Source organism: Sebastes umbrosus, chromosome 5 (genome assembly GCF_015220745.1).
Source record: "Sebastes umbrosus isolate fSebUmb1 chromosome 5, fSebUmb1.pri, whole genome shotgun sequence".
NCBI lineage: Eukaryota > Metazoa > Chordata > Actinopteri > Perciformes > Sebastidae > Sebastes > Sebastes umbrosus.
The window spans coordinates 11,408,118-11,426,835 of record NC_051273.1 but is presented as its reverse complement, the minus strand read 5'-3'; the positions used below and the strand labels follow the sequence as shown (position 1 = coordinate 11,426,835).

The following is an 18,718-nucleotide window of genomic DNA, read 5'->3' as shown; positions in this document are numbered from 1 at the left end:
GCTACGAACACTGTATGAGAACAGCCTGTAGAGCAACAACAACAACAACCTTGTCAGAACATATCAAAAAGACTTCTCAAACAGTGGAGAAGTGGATCGTGCTACGGGATACGTTTGAGAAGTTCCTATGTATTTTCTTCAAAATGTTTTACAGAGATAGTGGAGACAGACATAAAATATGGGGAAAGACAGCAGATGACATGTAAGAAAGGTCCCTGGCTGGAATCGAACCAGCATTGCAATTATGTGGTATACGCTTCGAGGCTAGGCAGATGGCCGCCCACCTAGAGCCTGGTTCTGTTCGAGCTTTCTTCCCGTTTAAGGGGAGTTTTTACTTGCCGCCGCCGCCGCCACCCAAATGCTTGCTCATGGGGGAAAGTTTGGTCTCTGTAAATTAAAGAGTATGGTCTAGACCTACTCGATATGGAAAGTGTCATGAGATAACTTCTGTTACGATTTGGCGCTAAATTGACCTCACTTTATTTGACTACCACTACATCCCATTTTCATGTTTTTTTTTTTTTTACTATTTGCTGTGACTCTGTGTCATTTGCTGTAAACCCAAACTGACCTTAGCTGCTGTTCTCCATCATGAAGCAAGCTATAAAATCTTTTCAGAGCCACCTTTCAAGCCTACTGAAGCTGAGTATTTGAATTTGAAAGGATGCATTTTGGTGGAGTTTTCCCCTTCACAGTCTATAATTAAAGGTAAAGCAACAGAGATAAAATAACTGCTCTGTGATAGAAACACTATCAGTTGTCATGAATGCTATGAAAGACAAAATCACAGACATAAATTGTAAATATGATGCAGTTTGGTTCATCGACAGAGAGCTTGTATGACCTACATTAGCATATTTATATGTGTTTGTACATGTGTTTACCTGTAGCCATGAAAGTCGTCAATGATATTTTGGACCAACGGAGAGGTCATGGGTTGATGGGCGTGTCCAGGAGCCACTGATGTCTTCCCGAAAGGTATCTTCTGCGTGTGATTGGCTCTGGGGTCCCAGGTGTAGTTTCCATGGGTGAGGTTGGCCCCACCTCTCTTGCGTCGAGGAAGAGTTCCGTGAATGGAGATTGGCTGGTAGGAAGACGCGGGCAGCTCTGATAGGCCGCTGACCTGCCCTAGACTGGGGGAGGGAGGGGGAGAGAAAGTATTGAAGTAAGTTAAAACACATTAAACCTTTGTGAAGACTCTATACTTTGAGAAAAATCCCCCTTCAGATGGGATTTTATCCTCTTAAAACTTCTCTCAAGTACCTTTAAAAAGGAAAGAAAAAAGTTCCTTTCCACACTTTGAACAAGTCAATACATTACATTTCCTATGGAGTTTAAATTATGGTTTGTGGGTTTGAAGACGGTGTGTTTTTATTGGGAACCAAATTGTTTTGTCATCATCTGCTAATTAATCCAACAAAATTCAATTCAATTCAATTCAATTCAATTTATTTTGATATAGCGTCAAATCATAACAGAAGTTATCTCGAGACGCTCTATATATAGAGCTGGTCTTAGACCGTACAACATAGTTTAGAGACCCAACAAGATCCACAAAGTGCGCTGAGGCCAGGAAAAACTTCCCGTTTAGTGGGAAGAAACAAAACCTACTTGTATTTGGTTAAATCACTATCTTTAATTTCTTAAAACCTGAAGAGAAAAGACTATAGGCTTGTTTAACTTGTTATTTCAGTCAGACCCTGGATTCTGCCAAGATTCAGTTTTTATTGTGATGTGAGCCACTGTTGGTCACCCAACTCACCCAGGTCTGGAGCTGAGGAGGTCCATCGAGGAGGCGAGGGAGGCCTGGAGCCCCCTGGAGGAGACACCGCTGGGGACACCGAGGGAGGTGGAGGGGATTCCAGGGTGTGCAGTACTTCCTCCCAGGGCGTGGTGTGCATGAAGGGACCTGGGCAGGCTGGCAAAACGCCCCTCTGCCATCATCCTCAACTCTGGAAAGAGAAACACACATAGAAATACCAAGTCAGACAGAGAGGACTTCTCTTACCGGCACGTTAAAACTTTGGATTTCATGATTTGATCTCCGTCTTTCCACCAACAAATTACTGTACGAATGAGATTTTGAATAACTTTTTGATAAATACATAAAGAAAAATAAGTGAATTAACCTCACAGGGTGTGCTATAACCTACTTATTGTAGAATAACCAGGGGAACACCATTATGTAACATGGTACATATGGTGTAATACATTTCTGTAAGGACATATGATCTGAAACAGACGTGCTCACTGAGATGAAGTATTATGATACATGATCCAGTACAACAGGTGCCCCCACCACCACCAATACACTCACATGGCTCACATACCCTTTCACATCATCATGCATACACACAAACATACCGCCTAGAGGGAAATAAAGCTTCTGATTACATAACATTATATCAGTAGTTTCAGCTAAGTAATGTGAGTGTAACTGTGCCTGTATGCAAACACACACTCAAAAAGAAAAAACTGCCAATATAGTGTATGCATAGTTTAAATTGAATAAAATCCTTCAAAAATACATTCTGTGATCAAATAAAGATCTCAGTTTCATTTAAGGTTAACCCCACAAACCGGTTTAGAACATATGAGGAGACATTGCCCGTCACTTTTTGTCCTAGATTTTCTTTTTCACTTGGAAAATCTGGTTCAGCTAAGGAGGACAATACTGCCAAAAGTGAGTGATGTCAAATTGCATTCAGATGCAATTATGTTGGTTTAAAACATCATTTTGAAACCTATTCCCAAATCTATTTGCACTGATTTTACAAAATAATTTTGTATTCCATACGCAAAACCTGCTATTCTATGTTTTTGAAAAATGTAAATAGAAACAATCTTGCTTAGTAGAAACACTCCTCTGGTATGCACTATATAAAAAAACAATTATATATATTAAAATATTGCAGTGAGAGGTTTTGAAAGCAGGACCACAGATAGTTCCTCAATAAACTCTTGGAAAATATTAAGAAAATGTGTAACGATAACTCTTTATGAGAGCAGTATTATACTGTACAAGAAGGGCGACATGTCAACCTCCCACGCCATCACAACGACTGAAATAAAGACTGGGGTTAACAAATGTACTGGACCGTCCAGTAATTGTCGTTTTAAGAGTTTTCCCCTGCCAGTTTTTACGTGGTGCTGGGCTCAAAGCCAATAAGACTATCACCAGACTTCAGCTTCCTATTGGTGGACGTGAGAAGAGAACAGAGGTGTGACCCTCTGCTTCAGTTTCAGGTGGTGTTTTTATCAACGAACTCTGAATATCATACCATTTGGGAATGCTTAAAATTCTTTATATTCCAGCAAGGCACTTAAGACCAACTTCTGCTCCAAAAAGCCTTAAGAAAAAGCAACACAACTTTTTTTTTTTTACTCATGGGGTAGATCTGGTCATACAGACATGCAGATGTAATTCCTGTACATAGAGATGAGCAGGACAGATAGGTTGGCAGTGATAACTCTGGACAAGTTCTTGATAAATTCCCCTGCCCTGTGATAATGACTGGACAGCACGCTATCATCTGCTCTGAGTCACTCACCATGCAGCAGTTAGTCATACTGTACAAACTAAAATATCATCAGCTGACAGACACGTTGGTAGGCTGGATGGTACGAGATTCCACAAACCCTCCCTATTTCTAATCTCATCAAACCTGAGGATCTGACCTGAACAACTATGCTGCTGTTTGTTATTGTGTCTCTATTTGGACAACCTGATTACGATCAGAGAAAGTAGGCTGCGGAGGAAGCTGCAGGGCTCGGCCCTGTAGTAGTCAGATGCAGTTCAATCCTGACGGAGAGATTCGGTTTCGAACCAAGGCGATCAACATGACTCCTGGTTAAAAATAATTTGATTTCACTGACCGAGCTGAACTGATTTAACTGTAATTCTGTGCAGAAAAGTTACAGATTAAAAACTAAAGTCCATGCATCAACAGAAGACAGAAAGTGTATGATACATATGTTTAAATCTGCAAGATCAGGGACTCTATATTGAGTCTAGCCTGCAGATCATTCCAAGACCAAGGGCTATGATAAAATAGACTCCTTTTTCCAGTCTCAGTCCGCATAGGTGGCACCCTTTAAAGCCTAGCCAATTATTGGACCTAAGGTTGTAGGTATTCTGTACAAGTACAAACTTAGCGCATATGTACATGGGTACCTAGAATGGCCTTGTACATTAAAATATACCAATGCTGCATTCTGTGCATAGCAAGTGAAGCCCATCTGACCAGACTGTACAATGTGCAATGATGAGTCCTGTAGCCTGAGTTTGAAATATATCTCAAAGCAGTCTGATAGAGTGGATCAAGTAAGGCCAAAGTAGTGGGAAACATCTGTAAATGGTATCACCCACCCAGCCCGTTCTCATTTCCAGGGCGTCAAATTGGCCTTCGATTTGGCACCCTTAAGCAGCAGTATGTGATGCACCGGGATTTTCATTAACTACAATGTAAACCCATCCGCGGCAACAGTAAACACACAGGGAAAGTGCTGTGGTGACGTAGTTTATAGAGCGAAAGAGACACACAGGGCAGGTGGAAGGGAAAGTGGATGGTCCAACAAACACAAGGCTTTCATCCAGGAGAACGCTGTTCATGTCCTGTGCGTTACGTTTCCCTTTCACTTTACAATCAGCTGTTCGTTCGTGTCCCCTGTTCGCAACATCAAGTCACGTTTTCACTGTACAACTGTTGTAAATTTAAGCCCAACTATGCTGTTTTTTCCTACACCTAACTAAGTGTTTTTGTTGCCTAATTCTAAGCGTCAGTAGGGCTAGTTAAACCATTTGTGATTTGAGTGCTGTTTCTTTCTCTTACAAAAGATCTTTGTCCGACACAGAGAGCACACTCACCAATCAAGAGGAAAGTTTTACATTGGCAAGTTGCTTACAATCTGTAAGTTAATTAGCGGCAGCTGCCGGTAATGTTTGAATTTAATCTGTTGCTTCGGTCAGTCGAAACGACGGAGGCCTGCGTTTTGTACAGTACGCTGCTCTGTTTAGTTAATAAAAACATCAAGGAGAAATATATGCTTTGTAGCTTAGCGAATACAGAAAACCTGGAGTATAAAAAGGGAACCAAACTCAACTTTAAGGGTCACTGAATCACCAGCTTGTGATGATGAATGTCAATATAAATGCAAATAGAGGTTCAGGGAAAGGAACAGCTGGCCAGCTCAAGACCTTTCAGCGTAAAGTTTATTCACACACACTCGCACACATAAACACACTGTAAAAGTCCTGCTAAGGCATGCTGGGTCAGAGTGTGGATTCCTCTGAGGGGCAGAACGACTACAGGAGGAGGACCTATTATAAGACCCTCAGGGATGGTCAGCTCTCTGTGTGTGTGTGTGTGTTAATGTGTGTGTGTGGCCCTGACCATCTGCCAGACACACACCCTCCCCTGCAGAGGAGAAAGAACTGTCTCGACACACAAGCACTTACGCACATGAATACTTTGTCGATTAATCTTATAAATAAATTATTCATGCTAAGAGCTAGAGGAAGTCGTTTTCACGTCTAGTGAAGGTGTGAAAATCTCACTCACTCTCCTTTTAACCTCTCTTCTCACACCCATCTACTCCTTCCACACTATTTATTTCACTTTTCTGCCTCATTTAAATCACTCTCTCGTCTTTTGACTCCATCCCTATACTCATCCATCTTTCCCTTCCCACCCCCCTCCTCCAAACAGACATCCACTCCCTCCTTCTGTCTGTCCATCATGATGTCAGCTCTTCTTTTGCTTCCTCACTTCGCCACCTTCTTTCTGTCCTTTGTCCTTCCGCCTCTCGTAATAATAGACTTTGCTCTTTCTTTCAATCTCTCTGCATCATCCTCTCCTCCCTACAGCTGTTCAGCTGTTCAGCCAGCAGCCACAGCGGCCTGCATCACACACACACACACGCACACAAAGAGAAAGAGGGAGCGCTGGCATTTCCTTCACCAAGTCCATTAAATTCTACCATTTACCAAGGAATAAAAGTTAGTTTGTAGTGAGTTTAACCATGTCTAGGTTGGTTTCTACAGTGAGTTAACCTGGCGTGAAGCATGAGTATTGTTGCTATGGTTACATACAGTTTAATGCAACCTACCTTCCGTAATGATTTAGGATAGCAGTTGAACTGTTGACTGGAACTATGTTTGAGAGGTAATGATAAAGAGTTACGATGTGAACGGAGTTATTTTGGCATCAAAGCTTACGATGGAAGAAAAAGTCACGCTTCATTTCCTGCATAGATCATGTTAGATGTCTTATAGTTGGGGCCCTTTCAAGATTTGGATGGGCATGAAATTCTCTTAAAACGTCAAAAGGTACAAGCTTGTGAACATAAAACAGGAAAATATCCAAAAATGTAATGGTGAGCTGAAGTTTAAAGGTCCAGTGTGTAGGATCTGGTGGTATGTAGCAGTGAGGTTGAGATTTTAACCAACTGAAGCTTTTCCCGTGGACCTAGCGTGTTGGAGAGCTACGTTGGCCGCCGCGAAAACGTGATTGGCCCTCTGTAGAGCCAGTTGTTGTAAGAGTAGCATAGGTCATTCAGAGCAGAGCCAGTGCATAGAGTGTGTGTGTGTACGTGGGAGTGGTGAAGCAAGAGAGAGAGCGACGCTGACAGGAGCGAGTAACGTTATCGACTCTGTCCCAAGCCGTTTCTTGGCTACTGTAGAAACATGGCAGTGCAACATGGCAGACTACGTGAAGAGGACCTGCTTCCTCTGTAGATATGAAGGGCTCATTCTACGGTAATGAAAACACGATTCTTAGTTTCAGGTGATTATACACTAAAGAAAACATACGTATAAATATTATATTCCATTTCTGACAATAGATCCCCTTAAATGTTACACACTGGTCCTTTAAAATTTCACCTAACAATACATTCAGCAAGCTGCAGACTTCTTCTCCATAGTACCAGCGGCTGAGGCTCATGGGTATCATATATTTAGATCCAAACTGATGGAAACAGAGACACAAAGTGCTCAGAAACAAACATGAACTACTGATGCACATAACATTTTTCTATGTTGTGGGACATAGGATAACCTGATAATGAGGTGAGTAGTAACTGACGTTGCGCCAAAGGTAGCGTCTGTTAGGAACAGTTAACTTAACATTTGTCATGTTGATCAAAGAATTATGCAGATTTTGGAGTTGTTTTTCTTTGTTGAATTTGTGTAAATCTACAAAAACCTGTATACTGTAGCTGCATCAATCTCATCAGCAAGTGTTGCCATTTTTGTGGCCATATTTCTGTCAGAGTTTTTACAGCTCTAGCACATTAAAAGGACGTCTTCAATTCTTAATCCTGTTTACAAAGCTCTAATTGGAAATGCCGACTATAGCCAAACCGATACAGGATTTTCAATTTGTTGTCATTTATCAACATATACGTGCATAGATGGCGATACCGATACATCTGTAATGAGCTAATATCAGAAGATATATTTAATGCCCTCAAGTGGACAGTGATTTTAGAGGTATGAAACCAGGCTTCATTGAGGATATCATTAAAAGAAAACAATGAAATGGGAATTCACAGTGGGAAAATCCTCCTCCCTAACATTTGAATGGACACCTGGCAACCAATCAGAAGTATTTTCCTTGACCATGGTACAAAAGACAAAATATTCTGAAGTGAGGTTAACTTTATCATTAACACTAGTGAAGGCCTTGGGTTGGGAACACCAGCACACACTCACACACAAACACACACACAAGGCCTTGGGTGGGAAACGAGTGCAGATTTAACAGGAAGAGGAAACGTCAGTATAAACATTTAGACGGCAGGCAGCTCATTAAAACAAATATCTCTCTTGCTTCCCTTCCTCCTTTTCACTATCACCATAATTATTTCTATAATTCTGTCTCACAGGGTTGAAGGACACAACTTTCCTAATAAATTTAGTTTAATGTAATTTCATGTTTTGATGTTAGACTGTCTCAGTCACCAGTTTAGGAGTCGGAGAGCTTTGTTGTTAATCCACTGAAGTAGTGGTTTTGAAAACTGGGAGTCTGGGGACCACCACTGGTTCCCATTTAATTCACTAGCACCATGGACTATGGAGGAATCTTAAAACTCCTCTGGTTTACATAATACAAAATGCACTCTACACAATAATATGATTTACAAATGAAATGGAGTTAAAACTGTCACATGTTGCATTACTGTTCTGTTATTAAATGTGCACACAATAGGGAGGACAACACAAACATCAACTTGTTTGGGAATAAGGGGTTTCCTCTAGCGGACTTAGAGTGTCTTCCTGCTATGGCACGCACACACACACACACATTCTCTCACACACACACACTCACACACACACACCAGTGCATTAGCAAAACCACCCCTGGCCAGAAGTGAACAATGGGAACAACTGTCACATGACCGCTGTTTAGAGCCAGCCTTTGTTAGAAAGAGAGAGAGAGGTGTCCTACTGCGCTCTTCAGTGCGTGGGCCCACCAGTGTGTGTGTGTGCGACATATTAATGAGGCTTTTATTAAATCCCACAGCAGTAGCTGCCATTTAATACTTCTAAATCTCTCTCTTTCTCTCTCTCACGCACACACCACCACCTACCCTCAGTGTGTGTGCTCATTTCATATGTCTACAGTGAAAGAGATGGACAGTGTGAGACAAACTGTGTTGTCTATGTACAGTCACTGATCACCACACTGTGAGCCAGTCAGTCAGTCAGTCAGGCATAGAAGCAGTCAGCTGAGTCACTCAGTAGTGGAGGAAGTATTTAGTTCCTTTATTAAGTTAAAACAGCAACAGTACCATGTTAAAGTCATCCACTAGAAGTTAAAGTCCAGCATTCAAACCTCCCGAACATCTTACATCTTTAGGATGTACTTGAAACTACATCACAGATGGCAGCGCATCCAGAGTTGTGCTTGTGGTGTCATCTCAGCTATAACCTTTTGTGTGTAACAACATTCTAGCTACGATTAATTATTGAACTTTTAAAATGATGTGCTAAACTGGAACGTGATGACTAACTTGTGTTTTATGTTACTCGCGAGAAAACGAGTCCAATTATGGTTAAGTGTGTCAGTTTAACAACCCTCCATCATGCAGATACAAATAAATACAATACCATAAAAAGAAAACCTTTTGGGATAAATGCTTATTTGCTTTCTTGAAGAGAGTTAGATAAGAGGAGCAACACCACTCTTTTGTCTGTATGCTAAATATGAAGCGAGGACCAGCAGATGGTTAGCTGAAAACAAGACTATAAGAAAACGTTCCAGCACATAAGTCCCAAGGAACCAGTAATTGTCATGTTAACATTTTGGTTTTTGTATGGAATAAACAAACAGGATATACCATGTTGATTCGTGAGCTTTAGAGGTGCTGCTAGGTAGATTTGAATTTATCTTTGAACAGAGCCAGGCTAGCTGTTTACACATGTTTCCAGTCTTCATGTTAAGCTATGATACCGTCTCTTGGCTCTAGCGTACAGATAGCAATGAGCTAGGGCTACAACTAACGATTATTGTATTTGTTGATTAGTTGTTTGGTCTATAAAATGGTGCAAAATGTCGATCAGTGTTTCCAAAAAGCCCAAGATGACGTCCTCAAATGTCTTGTTTTGTCCACAACTCATAGATATTCAGTTTATTGTCATAGAGGAGTAAAGAAACCAGAAAATATTCACATTTAAGATGCTGGAATCAGAGAATTCTTACTTTTCATTAAAAACAATGACTCAAACCGATTAATTAATTACCAAAATAGTTGGCAATTCATTTAATAGTTAATCGATTCATCGTTGCAGCTCTAAAAATGAGCACATTTCTTTAACAAAAACAAGTTGCAGATTTCAGCTTTAAGTTCAAAAAGTAAATACTAATGGTACTAATACTAATTTCATATTTCTACTTTATTGATGTTGCAGCTGGTGCGACAAAAGCCTGACTACTTTATTCAGTATACTGCTGGATGCTTTAATCTGATTCTTATTTTACAAAGTAAATATGAGAAGTAATATATTCTCTTCTGAAATGTAGTAGAGTTTAAAGCACAAAGTGGTACTGCTAAAGTTAAATACCAGTATCCCAAAACTATACTCAGGTAAAGACCTTGAAAAATACATTTATGTGTTTACTTTCAACCTCTGCAGTCAGTCAGTCAGTCAGTCAGTCAGTCAGTCAGTCAGTCAGTCTTTGTGAAGACTACAAGTCACATAGTGTTGACGGCAGGCTGGAATACCAACCACCTCATCCCACTGGGGCAAGTAACACAACACCACACAACACACACAAAGCTGCCACTGCAAGTACACAACCATCACAAAGTTAAAAGCTGAGCTCTGTGAATCTGACATGTTTCAGCAATAATTAAAGGTTGAATCTCATTGTTCTCGATTCAACAGGGTTCAGACACCAAGCTGACTAATGTCTGGAAACAACCTGCTGCATGTATGTTTATCTGCACAAAACATCATCACTACACACACACAAACACAGATGCACACATATGTCTGCCTCTGTCATCATCTCGTGGGTGGCTCGCTGTTTAAAGACGTGTTCTCATGACTGAAAGGTCAGAGCTTCAATCTGAGCATTCAACCTGTCAAAATGTTTCTGAGCAAGAGCTGTTTGATAAGAGAGTCTCAAATTAACGGTTTTGTTTTAGGTTCCTAAATGTGAAATATTATAAATATTGTTGACATTGCAGTGGTATCAAAACTTATAATTTATCATAACGATGTTGTTTGGCTGAGAAAAATGAAATTAAAGCTGTGACCTCAACCTAAACTTTAAACGAGCAATCTCAAGCTCACTCACAAACAAGTCAACAAGAAAAAACCTTAATGAAAGATCTTGATCTTAACTGTCATATTTCATGTAATTATTTCCTGCTGCACAGTTAGCGCCACCGATCCCCAGCAGCAACCACGGTTACACCCAGCGCCTTGGGAAGGCAACTTATTGCTCAAAAAGTCCCTGAGCAAATCTAACTCACTTGCAAGCTGTAAACACCCCGACCAACAGAGGATGGAGAGAGGGACAGCTGAGAGAGACGAGGAGCAGGCAGGCGTGGGAGTGTGGTGAAATATACAGCAGCCACAGAAAGAGAAAAAAATAGCATCTTCTATTTTTAACTTGTAGTTGTAGATGATGAAAAGTCAGAGAAACAGACGAATGATCCAGAGGAGTAGATGACCTTCAGGATTGAACTGTCTCACCAACACACATTCCTACACACACCTACTGTATACGGATACACACTGGAATAATCACAGATTTTCATTCCTTACCTGTCAGTCACCTCTTCTCCTTTTCCTGACTTTTGCTCTTATTTATCTTCTAGTTTAATATTCTTCTATCAAAATTATTCCATTTCACAGTTTGTTTGAATGACTTGAGTTGTTGCTGACTAGCTGACCGGCTGGAAGACGATACACTCGCGCTCCTTCAGACAGGCAACAACAAGTAGCGCTGCACAATCAGAAGCCCTGCCCTCCTCTTTCTCTCTCTCTGGGGAGTGATTTGCGAGCACTCAGCCCCTCCTCTTGCTCTACTGTGTTTGGGAGGAGTTTTCTTTCTTTCTTTTTTAGCTGAGTTGTCTCTTGCCCCCCCTACCCCCAAACTCCTGAACAAAACTCCCTCTGCCCTCCTCTCCTCCACTTCCACCTCCTCCTCCTCCTCCTCCTCCTCTGTGTTCCCTGCACAGCCTCATATTTCATGCTCCAAGTCTTTTTGTTTGGGACCTCTTACACCAACACCACCAACTGGTCCGGTGCTTACAGAAGATTTAAGATGTGACCTAATGTTGCTATTTGCAGAGAGGGGATGAAAAGGGGGGAAAAAAAGTGATCTTTGCAAGTTTGAGCAACTTGAGGTGTACTCAAGACTGGTGAAGTTTAACTACTTGACTCGGTGTTGGCTGAAACATAAATCAGCATCACAGTTTAAGATCTACTCTGAGTGTTCTTATAACACAGCGTTCAAATATGGAGGGAATGCGGGCAAAAGCGATCACATTTCATGTAAGCAGATGAAACGAGTAGAAGGGCTCTACTTGTGTCATTACATCAAGTATGAGGTCATGTTGTGTGTGTGTGTGTGTGTGTGTGTGCTGACTGGCCCTCAGGACAACACTCTCTCCCGTCTTTGTCCTCCTGTTCCTCTGTATTGTCTACATTTGATAACACCCAGACACGTGCATGTGTGTGCGCATGTATGTGTGTGTGTGTTTCCTCTCAGACAATACAAGGAGCCCATCCTGCCGCTATGAAAGCTGAGATGATCAGATGGCCCGCATTGGACACACACACACACACATTGAAACACACGCACACACAGATGCTGCCAAAAACATGTTAGTCTTTTGGCTATTCACACTACATTTTTTATGATTGAGAAGGGCCAAATGAGGGCCAAAACTATCCTCATTTTGGTAAAGGAAGATTTTTATAACCTTATTTATCACTTTTTAGTTTTAGATGGATTCACCCACTTAATTTTCTGAAATTTGGCAACAACAGAAGAGTCGAGTAGTACATTAACAAAACCAATTTAAAAAGAAAAATAGCAAACATGTATTAAATGTTAAAGATTTTGCATTGCATTGACTTTCTAGTTCAACTTTGACTTGCTGCAGTTGAGTGACCATTCAGTTTTGCAATACAATGCACAATAGGTACAGTCATTTCAGGTGGGTCAACTTTTGGTTTCGGTTCCAAATAAATGTTTAAGTGTTTACCCTGAGTAATATGGTTATGCAATCTGTGTAAATGTCAGGCCGCTCCTTCTTCCTGCCTTACTGTCAAAGATCACAGTAGTTTACTTGGCAAGTAAAATGTCATCATAACCAACAAAAAACATCAACAAAACTATGAAAAAAAAACTAGAGCTGGGTATTGGTGCTAACAGTGCAAACAGCACTATCAACGGTTCTGACAGAGCTAAATGGGGTGGAATCGGAGGGTGGGCGTTACGCTTCCACGCCAACGCGGTCCTGCCACCGTGGGTCATGGTATGGTGTTATCAGCGCTGCATGAACGCTGTGCAGTGCGGTGGCGAATTAGATAGCCAGTGGGACACACACACCGCTTCCATTCACATGATGGGTATCAAATGAAGTACTCTATTGGTATCTGTATCATTTTAAGGGTACTGATATTGGTACTGGCATCATCATTTTTAAACGATACCCAGCCCTAGTTAAAACTAATAATTTGCATCAAATTTCATTGTTTTATGCCAATGGTTTCCATCATAGGGGATGGGACACCAACAAGGGCTCATTAAGAATCTTGCAAGATGGGTTAGGAAATAATAAAAACTAAATTCTGCCACACAAATAATGTTTATTTTTTTAGATCCTTTATAATTTTTTTGTGAAATACAGCATAAATCTCTTCCCACAACTTCAAATGATTGGAGTACAACATTTTGAGATGGGAAATCACTTTTCAATTGAACGGTTATAAGCAAAAAAAAAGCTTGGGAACCACCGTTTAAGGCAGTACTGCTCAAATTTAAGCATTTTTCCTTTTCACCACAAACCGTACAGAAGAGGGCCGTGAACCAAAAGAGAAGGCAGAGTCACTGCTAAATCTAAAAGTCAACAAACCACAAAACATGTGGCCAATTAAATCCATGCAATATAAAAGGTCATGAGGCATTAGGTAATGGTGATCTAATCATTAAATTAATGTTTTTGGCCTTTTCACAATAACCAACACTGTGATCAGGGAACACAGCCTGAATGTCAAAGCCAAGCTCAGTAGTTGCTCCTGGTCTCCAGTAGAGACGGAGGGACTGTTAGGAAGTAAAAACATCCAGCTGAAGCTGTATTTCATTTTTTTTTCCTGAGTAAATCTTTGCACTATTTCACACAGGCTTGTAGAAATTCTTAGCATCTTTGTGTGTATGAGGGGTGGTATTTCCAGGAAGGTGTACGGTGAGTCAAGGAGGGATACCTGTAATCATATAATGAATCACCTAAACTTCCCCAAAAATGGGATTAGGAGGGGGTGTCGTTGGGGGCGGCAGAGCAGAACGATTATCCTTGACTGATATGAGTCCTTGTCATGAAAAATCTTATCAAGTTGTTTGTGGGATAACAAACCTTTTTATGAAAGCAAGCACAGGCACATCCTCACTTTTAAATGATCTGAGTTCAAGTGGCTTTACATACTGGAATGCTGTTTGGACGAGGCACATTGTTCTCACAGTGGGCTACATTTGTTCTAGTTATGCTCATAATCTGATGCAGCTTCAGATGGAATGAAAATGTATAGGATTTTTATTGTGCATTCATTCCTCTGTCTTACAGTTTTTTTGTTTTGGGATCCAGCCCTAGCCATTAGATATACTGTATAAGTGATAATACATGAAAAGGCAGAGAAGAATGGCCCGATGTGATGCACAGTGGCATTTCCTCCACTCACCACAGAATATTTAGACGTTTTATCCCGTGTACAAATGTAATTGTAGTGCACATGTAGTCTAAAACATCAAGGTTTGATCTTCAACTTCATAAAAGTCTACAGAAAATGTTTACTTTTTTAAAAATGACTTTGGAGAATGCCACATTATTACAGCCATTTCCTTCACTTCCTGTCAATGCGAGTCCCCAGGCCAAGCCCCGCTTCGGCACACATTGGCACTCAGGCAGCGCAGCGTGTTGGCACAACGCCTCGCTGAGTCACTCATTTCCAAACATTGACCACCACTCCACCTCAGGGCATCAGTATCTCCCAAACAATTAGATAGATGGGTTTGGCTTTCCCGTTTACTGGAGATGTCACCTGCACATAATTGGAATGAGTAAGTTTATTCTAACTTGTGGTATTAGCAAAGATTTGTTTTTTCTTTCATTCCTGTAACTCCTCAGTAGGAAGATATAAACTGTGCAAGGAACAGTCTTCCCGATTTCATCCTCTTCTCTCCCCCTCATTCCATCCACTCCTCTTTCCTCCCCTCTGTTCTCTTTCCACTCCTCTTTTCCCTTATAGATCTGTATATACACATACTCGTGTTTCCATGTGCGTGTTTCTGATCAGAAAAGTGTGAAGTGTAAACAATTCAATGTTTCGGCCACTCCTCATTCCTCTGGTTTCAGCCTCAGGGTCTAACGATAAAATAGGATTGGCCCAAATCCGTTTGTTCGGATGGGATGAAATGTACAAATTTTTCTGACTCATGTAATCATAGTTTCTGGAGAACCAGTATCGGCAGTTGATCGACAGGATTCTTGTTTAAATGAACGTCAGTTATCAAAATTTCCCAGGAGCAACACTCATGATTCATGACAGCTTCTACGTATTATGAATCTGTAAAGGTTGCAACATGCAGCAGCCTAGAGCGATTCTTAAGTACTTTTAAAACTGGGATGGTTCTTTTTAAGTACCTTAATTAATTTAATGTCTTTATCAGGGAAAATGTACAATATTATACATACAGTACATGATCACATTTATATATTTATGAAGTATTGTACTAGTTTGAGACTGTCCTCACGAGTGGGCAACCTCCGGGTCTGAAAAGTGAAGCCAATGCTGAAGTGCCTTAAACTCGCATTCTTTCTAATAGCCAGCAGGGGGCGACTCCTCTGGTTGCAAAAAGAAGTCCGATTGTACAGAAGTCAATGAGAAAATGACCCTACTTCTCACTTGATTTATTACCTCAGTAAACATAGTAAACATGAGTTTATGGTCTCAATCGTTAGTTTCAAGTCTTCTTCAAATACAGCATGATGTTCATTTAGTAAATTATGGTCCCATTTAGAGTCAAATAGACCATAAAGTAGGGTATGCTTTAGGGCGTGGTTACCATGTGATTGACAGGTCGCTACCACGGCGTTGTCCGGTCTGGGAGTTGTCTGTGTTTTCGTCTTACAACTTTAACCCTTTCACAGTGTATTATCAGTTCATGAGAGTTAATTATAACATTTTGGTTGCCTAAAAATGTCTTATTCAGCGTTCGATTGTACTTAGCTCCACCCTCTCGTGTCAGTTCTGGTTGCAAAAAAACAAGATGGCGACCAAAATGCGGAACTCGAGGCTTCAAAACTGCAGTCCACAAACCAATGGGTGATGTCACAGTGACAACGTCCACTCTTATATACAGTATACGGTCCTCCTCACCAGAAAAAGGAGAGCATTGGTCATTTGTTTAAATGCCTAAAACAACATATAATATCTGACAAGACCTGTAATGGCTGTAAGACGAGACTATTGTCTCTCAGAGGCAATGGTGGAGGTAGCGTTATGTTGCTATAGCAATGGAAAATCTCTTCACGGGGGTTGTTTGACATACAAAACGTACAACGTTCCTCTATTGGCTGCTCCAGATCAGATGGGTCATTTTGGAAGGCAGTGACTGCGAATCTATTTTGTCATTTAGTTGTTTTTTTTGGAGGAGCAGAAACACTATTAAAAACTACATTAATGACTGTTACGTTAGTGGAACTTTTCCTCAGTTTGTCAGTTAATATTATGTTTCTGATTGCCTGCTCACTCATTTGCCAGTTTATTAGGTACAGCTAGCTAAATCCAATTTCTATTAGTGAGGGCTGCCTGAATTACAGAAACACCTCTGTAATGTGTTACAGTTCAACAGCACCACAAGATGATCGTCCAAAATGGTCAAACAGTAGAATCAACAAATAAACAAATAATGTTAACAGAATTAAAAACCATCAAAGGATACGATAAAATGCAATGAGTCAATGATTGAAGTCTGTTAGCCACTTTTTTAGCTAAATTTCTCAAGACTTGAAAGACAAAAGAGAAAATAGCCTCACAATGTCCTCATGTATTTTATGTTTTTTGGATGTTCCTATCTTGGATCAGCCAGATTCTGGGAACTGGATCTTCCCTGTTTTGACATACGAGAGATAACAGTTGGTGTTACTGTGACACGCAGACAGACTGAGGAACATGTTTATAGTACACTTAGTATTAACTCTAGGTCATATTGACGAGTTTATCACCTTCACACGAGATTATCCTGGTTCAGCCTGTACTCGTTGGCAGGATGCAACATAAATTATCTGATATATAAAGGTTGTGGACTTAAAAATCTCTGCATACTCAATTAGATGTGAACTTTAATTCTGCTTTTATGGATATTGTCACTGTGACTTGAATTAGAATCCATTCGCACAGAGCTGCAGCAGGTCATTTTTCAAGGGAGACGCGAGACGCAATGCGAGATTGTACTTGATGTAATTAGATATTGGCCCTCGCTTTACACAGCAGCATTACTTTGTTCACAATGTCTTAAATCTTTAAGTTGTAAACTACAGTGTATTTTGTGCTATTGATTCATTTTGAATGCGCTATTTTACATTCCCTGGATACTGATATAGATGTCAGAACAAATTTAGTTCTGGTAACATCTATTTATCACAAAGTTCAGCCTAAAAAGCTTGTGAAGAATGTACTCTGTATTGGAAAAAACAGACTACAGACAACAACAACAAAACACATCTGTAACAGCTTGCAAAACCTGAAGACGTGAGTCTGATTTTAACTTTTTTTATGGCATCATAAACTACATCTAGTTTACTACATATCATGGGTCATGGTGTTATAAGTCTTAGTGCTGGTGGCCAGAGAGTACTTTAGTGAGCCTTTATAACAGCTGACAAACCAGCGAGCAGAATAAAAAAGAGTGTTGGGAGTCAGGTAAATGAGTGAATGAACGTCTGCCGTCCTTTAGCAACTTCTGTAGAGATAAACACTGAAACCCCCAACAGCTCACTGGCAGTTCAAGTCAGTTCACAGCTATGAATGTGTGTAATCGTCAGTGTGAAAGCTCTATCTTTGGTCCACAAACTAACTTAACTCCCAGCTGACCACTGTTAAGTATTCTGTCACCATGGCAACATACTGTCCACCAGGGAAACAAACAAACAAACAAACGAACTGTCTGCATGAACACCTGTTGTCCTTCTCTCTCTACACAAACAATGTAAAACTTGTGTCAATCCATGTTTAGCATGGCATAGCAGTGTTGTCTGTGTGTGTGTTCTGGTATCCCCATTACTCACTTCCTCCGCTCATATAGTTCAGGAAGGGACAGAACAAATCTCACCCTTGGATAAAACACCTGGTATAGGTCAGCGACTGTATGAATATTCAGAATGAATGAATGCAAAAAATGGAAGTATCCATGAGGAGCTGTGCACTTCAAAATTAGTTGCTAAATACAATATTTCTGTGAATCATATATATAGATGGACAACGCATCTCCACTTCCTCCCACTGTACAAAAGTGAAGCCAAAATATCCGGATACGGGAGCTGCCATCTTGAGATTTTGATGTCATTTGGAGCCAAAACATCTGGATCGCCCCCTGGTGGCTGGCTGCAGCATAGGTCATAAAGCCTGCCTCCTCATTGTTAGCGGATGGGACATAGGCCAAACTAAAAAGTCAAAGTACACGTCAAATACATTTTTCCCAAAGATGGTTTCTGTCTGTGTAATAGAACATGTGTCAATTTTATCATAAATGTAGTTATAGAGATATTATGGTTAGTTGTTGTCTGTTGTATGGTTAGTTATAGTCACAGCTGTCAATCATGATGTCTCACCCCCTTATTTATAGCATCAAATAACTAACAAAAACACTTGAACATACATCAGCGTGATAAGAACTACCTAAAATGACAGAAACCGTCTTTGGGAAAAATGTATTTGACGTGTACTTTGACTTTTTAGTTTGGTCCATATCCCATCCGC

The 18,718-nt window shown here is 40.5% G+C and overlaps 1 protein-coding gene across 2 annotated transcripts in view; it reads right to left on the bottom strand.

Annotated features, from left to right (window-relative positions):
• bcar3 (BCAR3 adaptor protein, NSP family member) overlaps positions 1-18,718 on the bottom strand; it is a 79,269-nt gene that overhangs the window by 40,854 nt on the left and 19,697 nt on the right. Inside the window, exons 1-3 of one of the 2 annotated variants that reach the window (XM_037769496.1) lie at positions 11,279-11,474; positions 1,763-1,952; positions 885-1,133 (exon numbers count right to left, since the gene is read on the bottom strand). In XM_037769496.1, the coding sequence (XP_037625424.1) occupies positions 885-1,133; positions 1,763-1,944 (431 nt within the window). In that variant the 5' untranslated portion in view covers positions 1,945-1,952; positions 11,279-11,474. Of the gene's footprint in view, positions 1-884; positions 1,134-1,762; positions 1,953-11,278; positions 11,475-18,718 lie in introns of those variants that run through there. The other variant, XM_037769495.1, reaches the window with a different exon arrangement.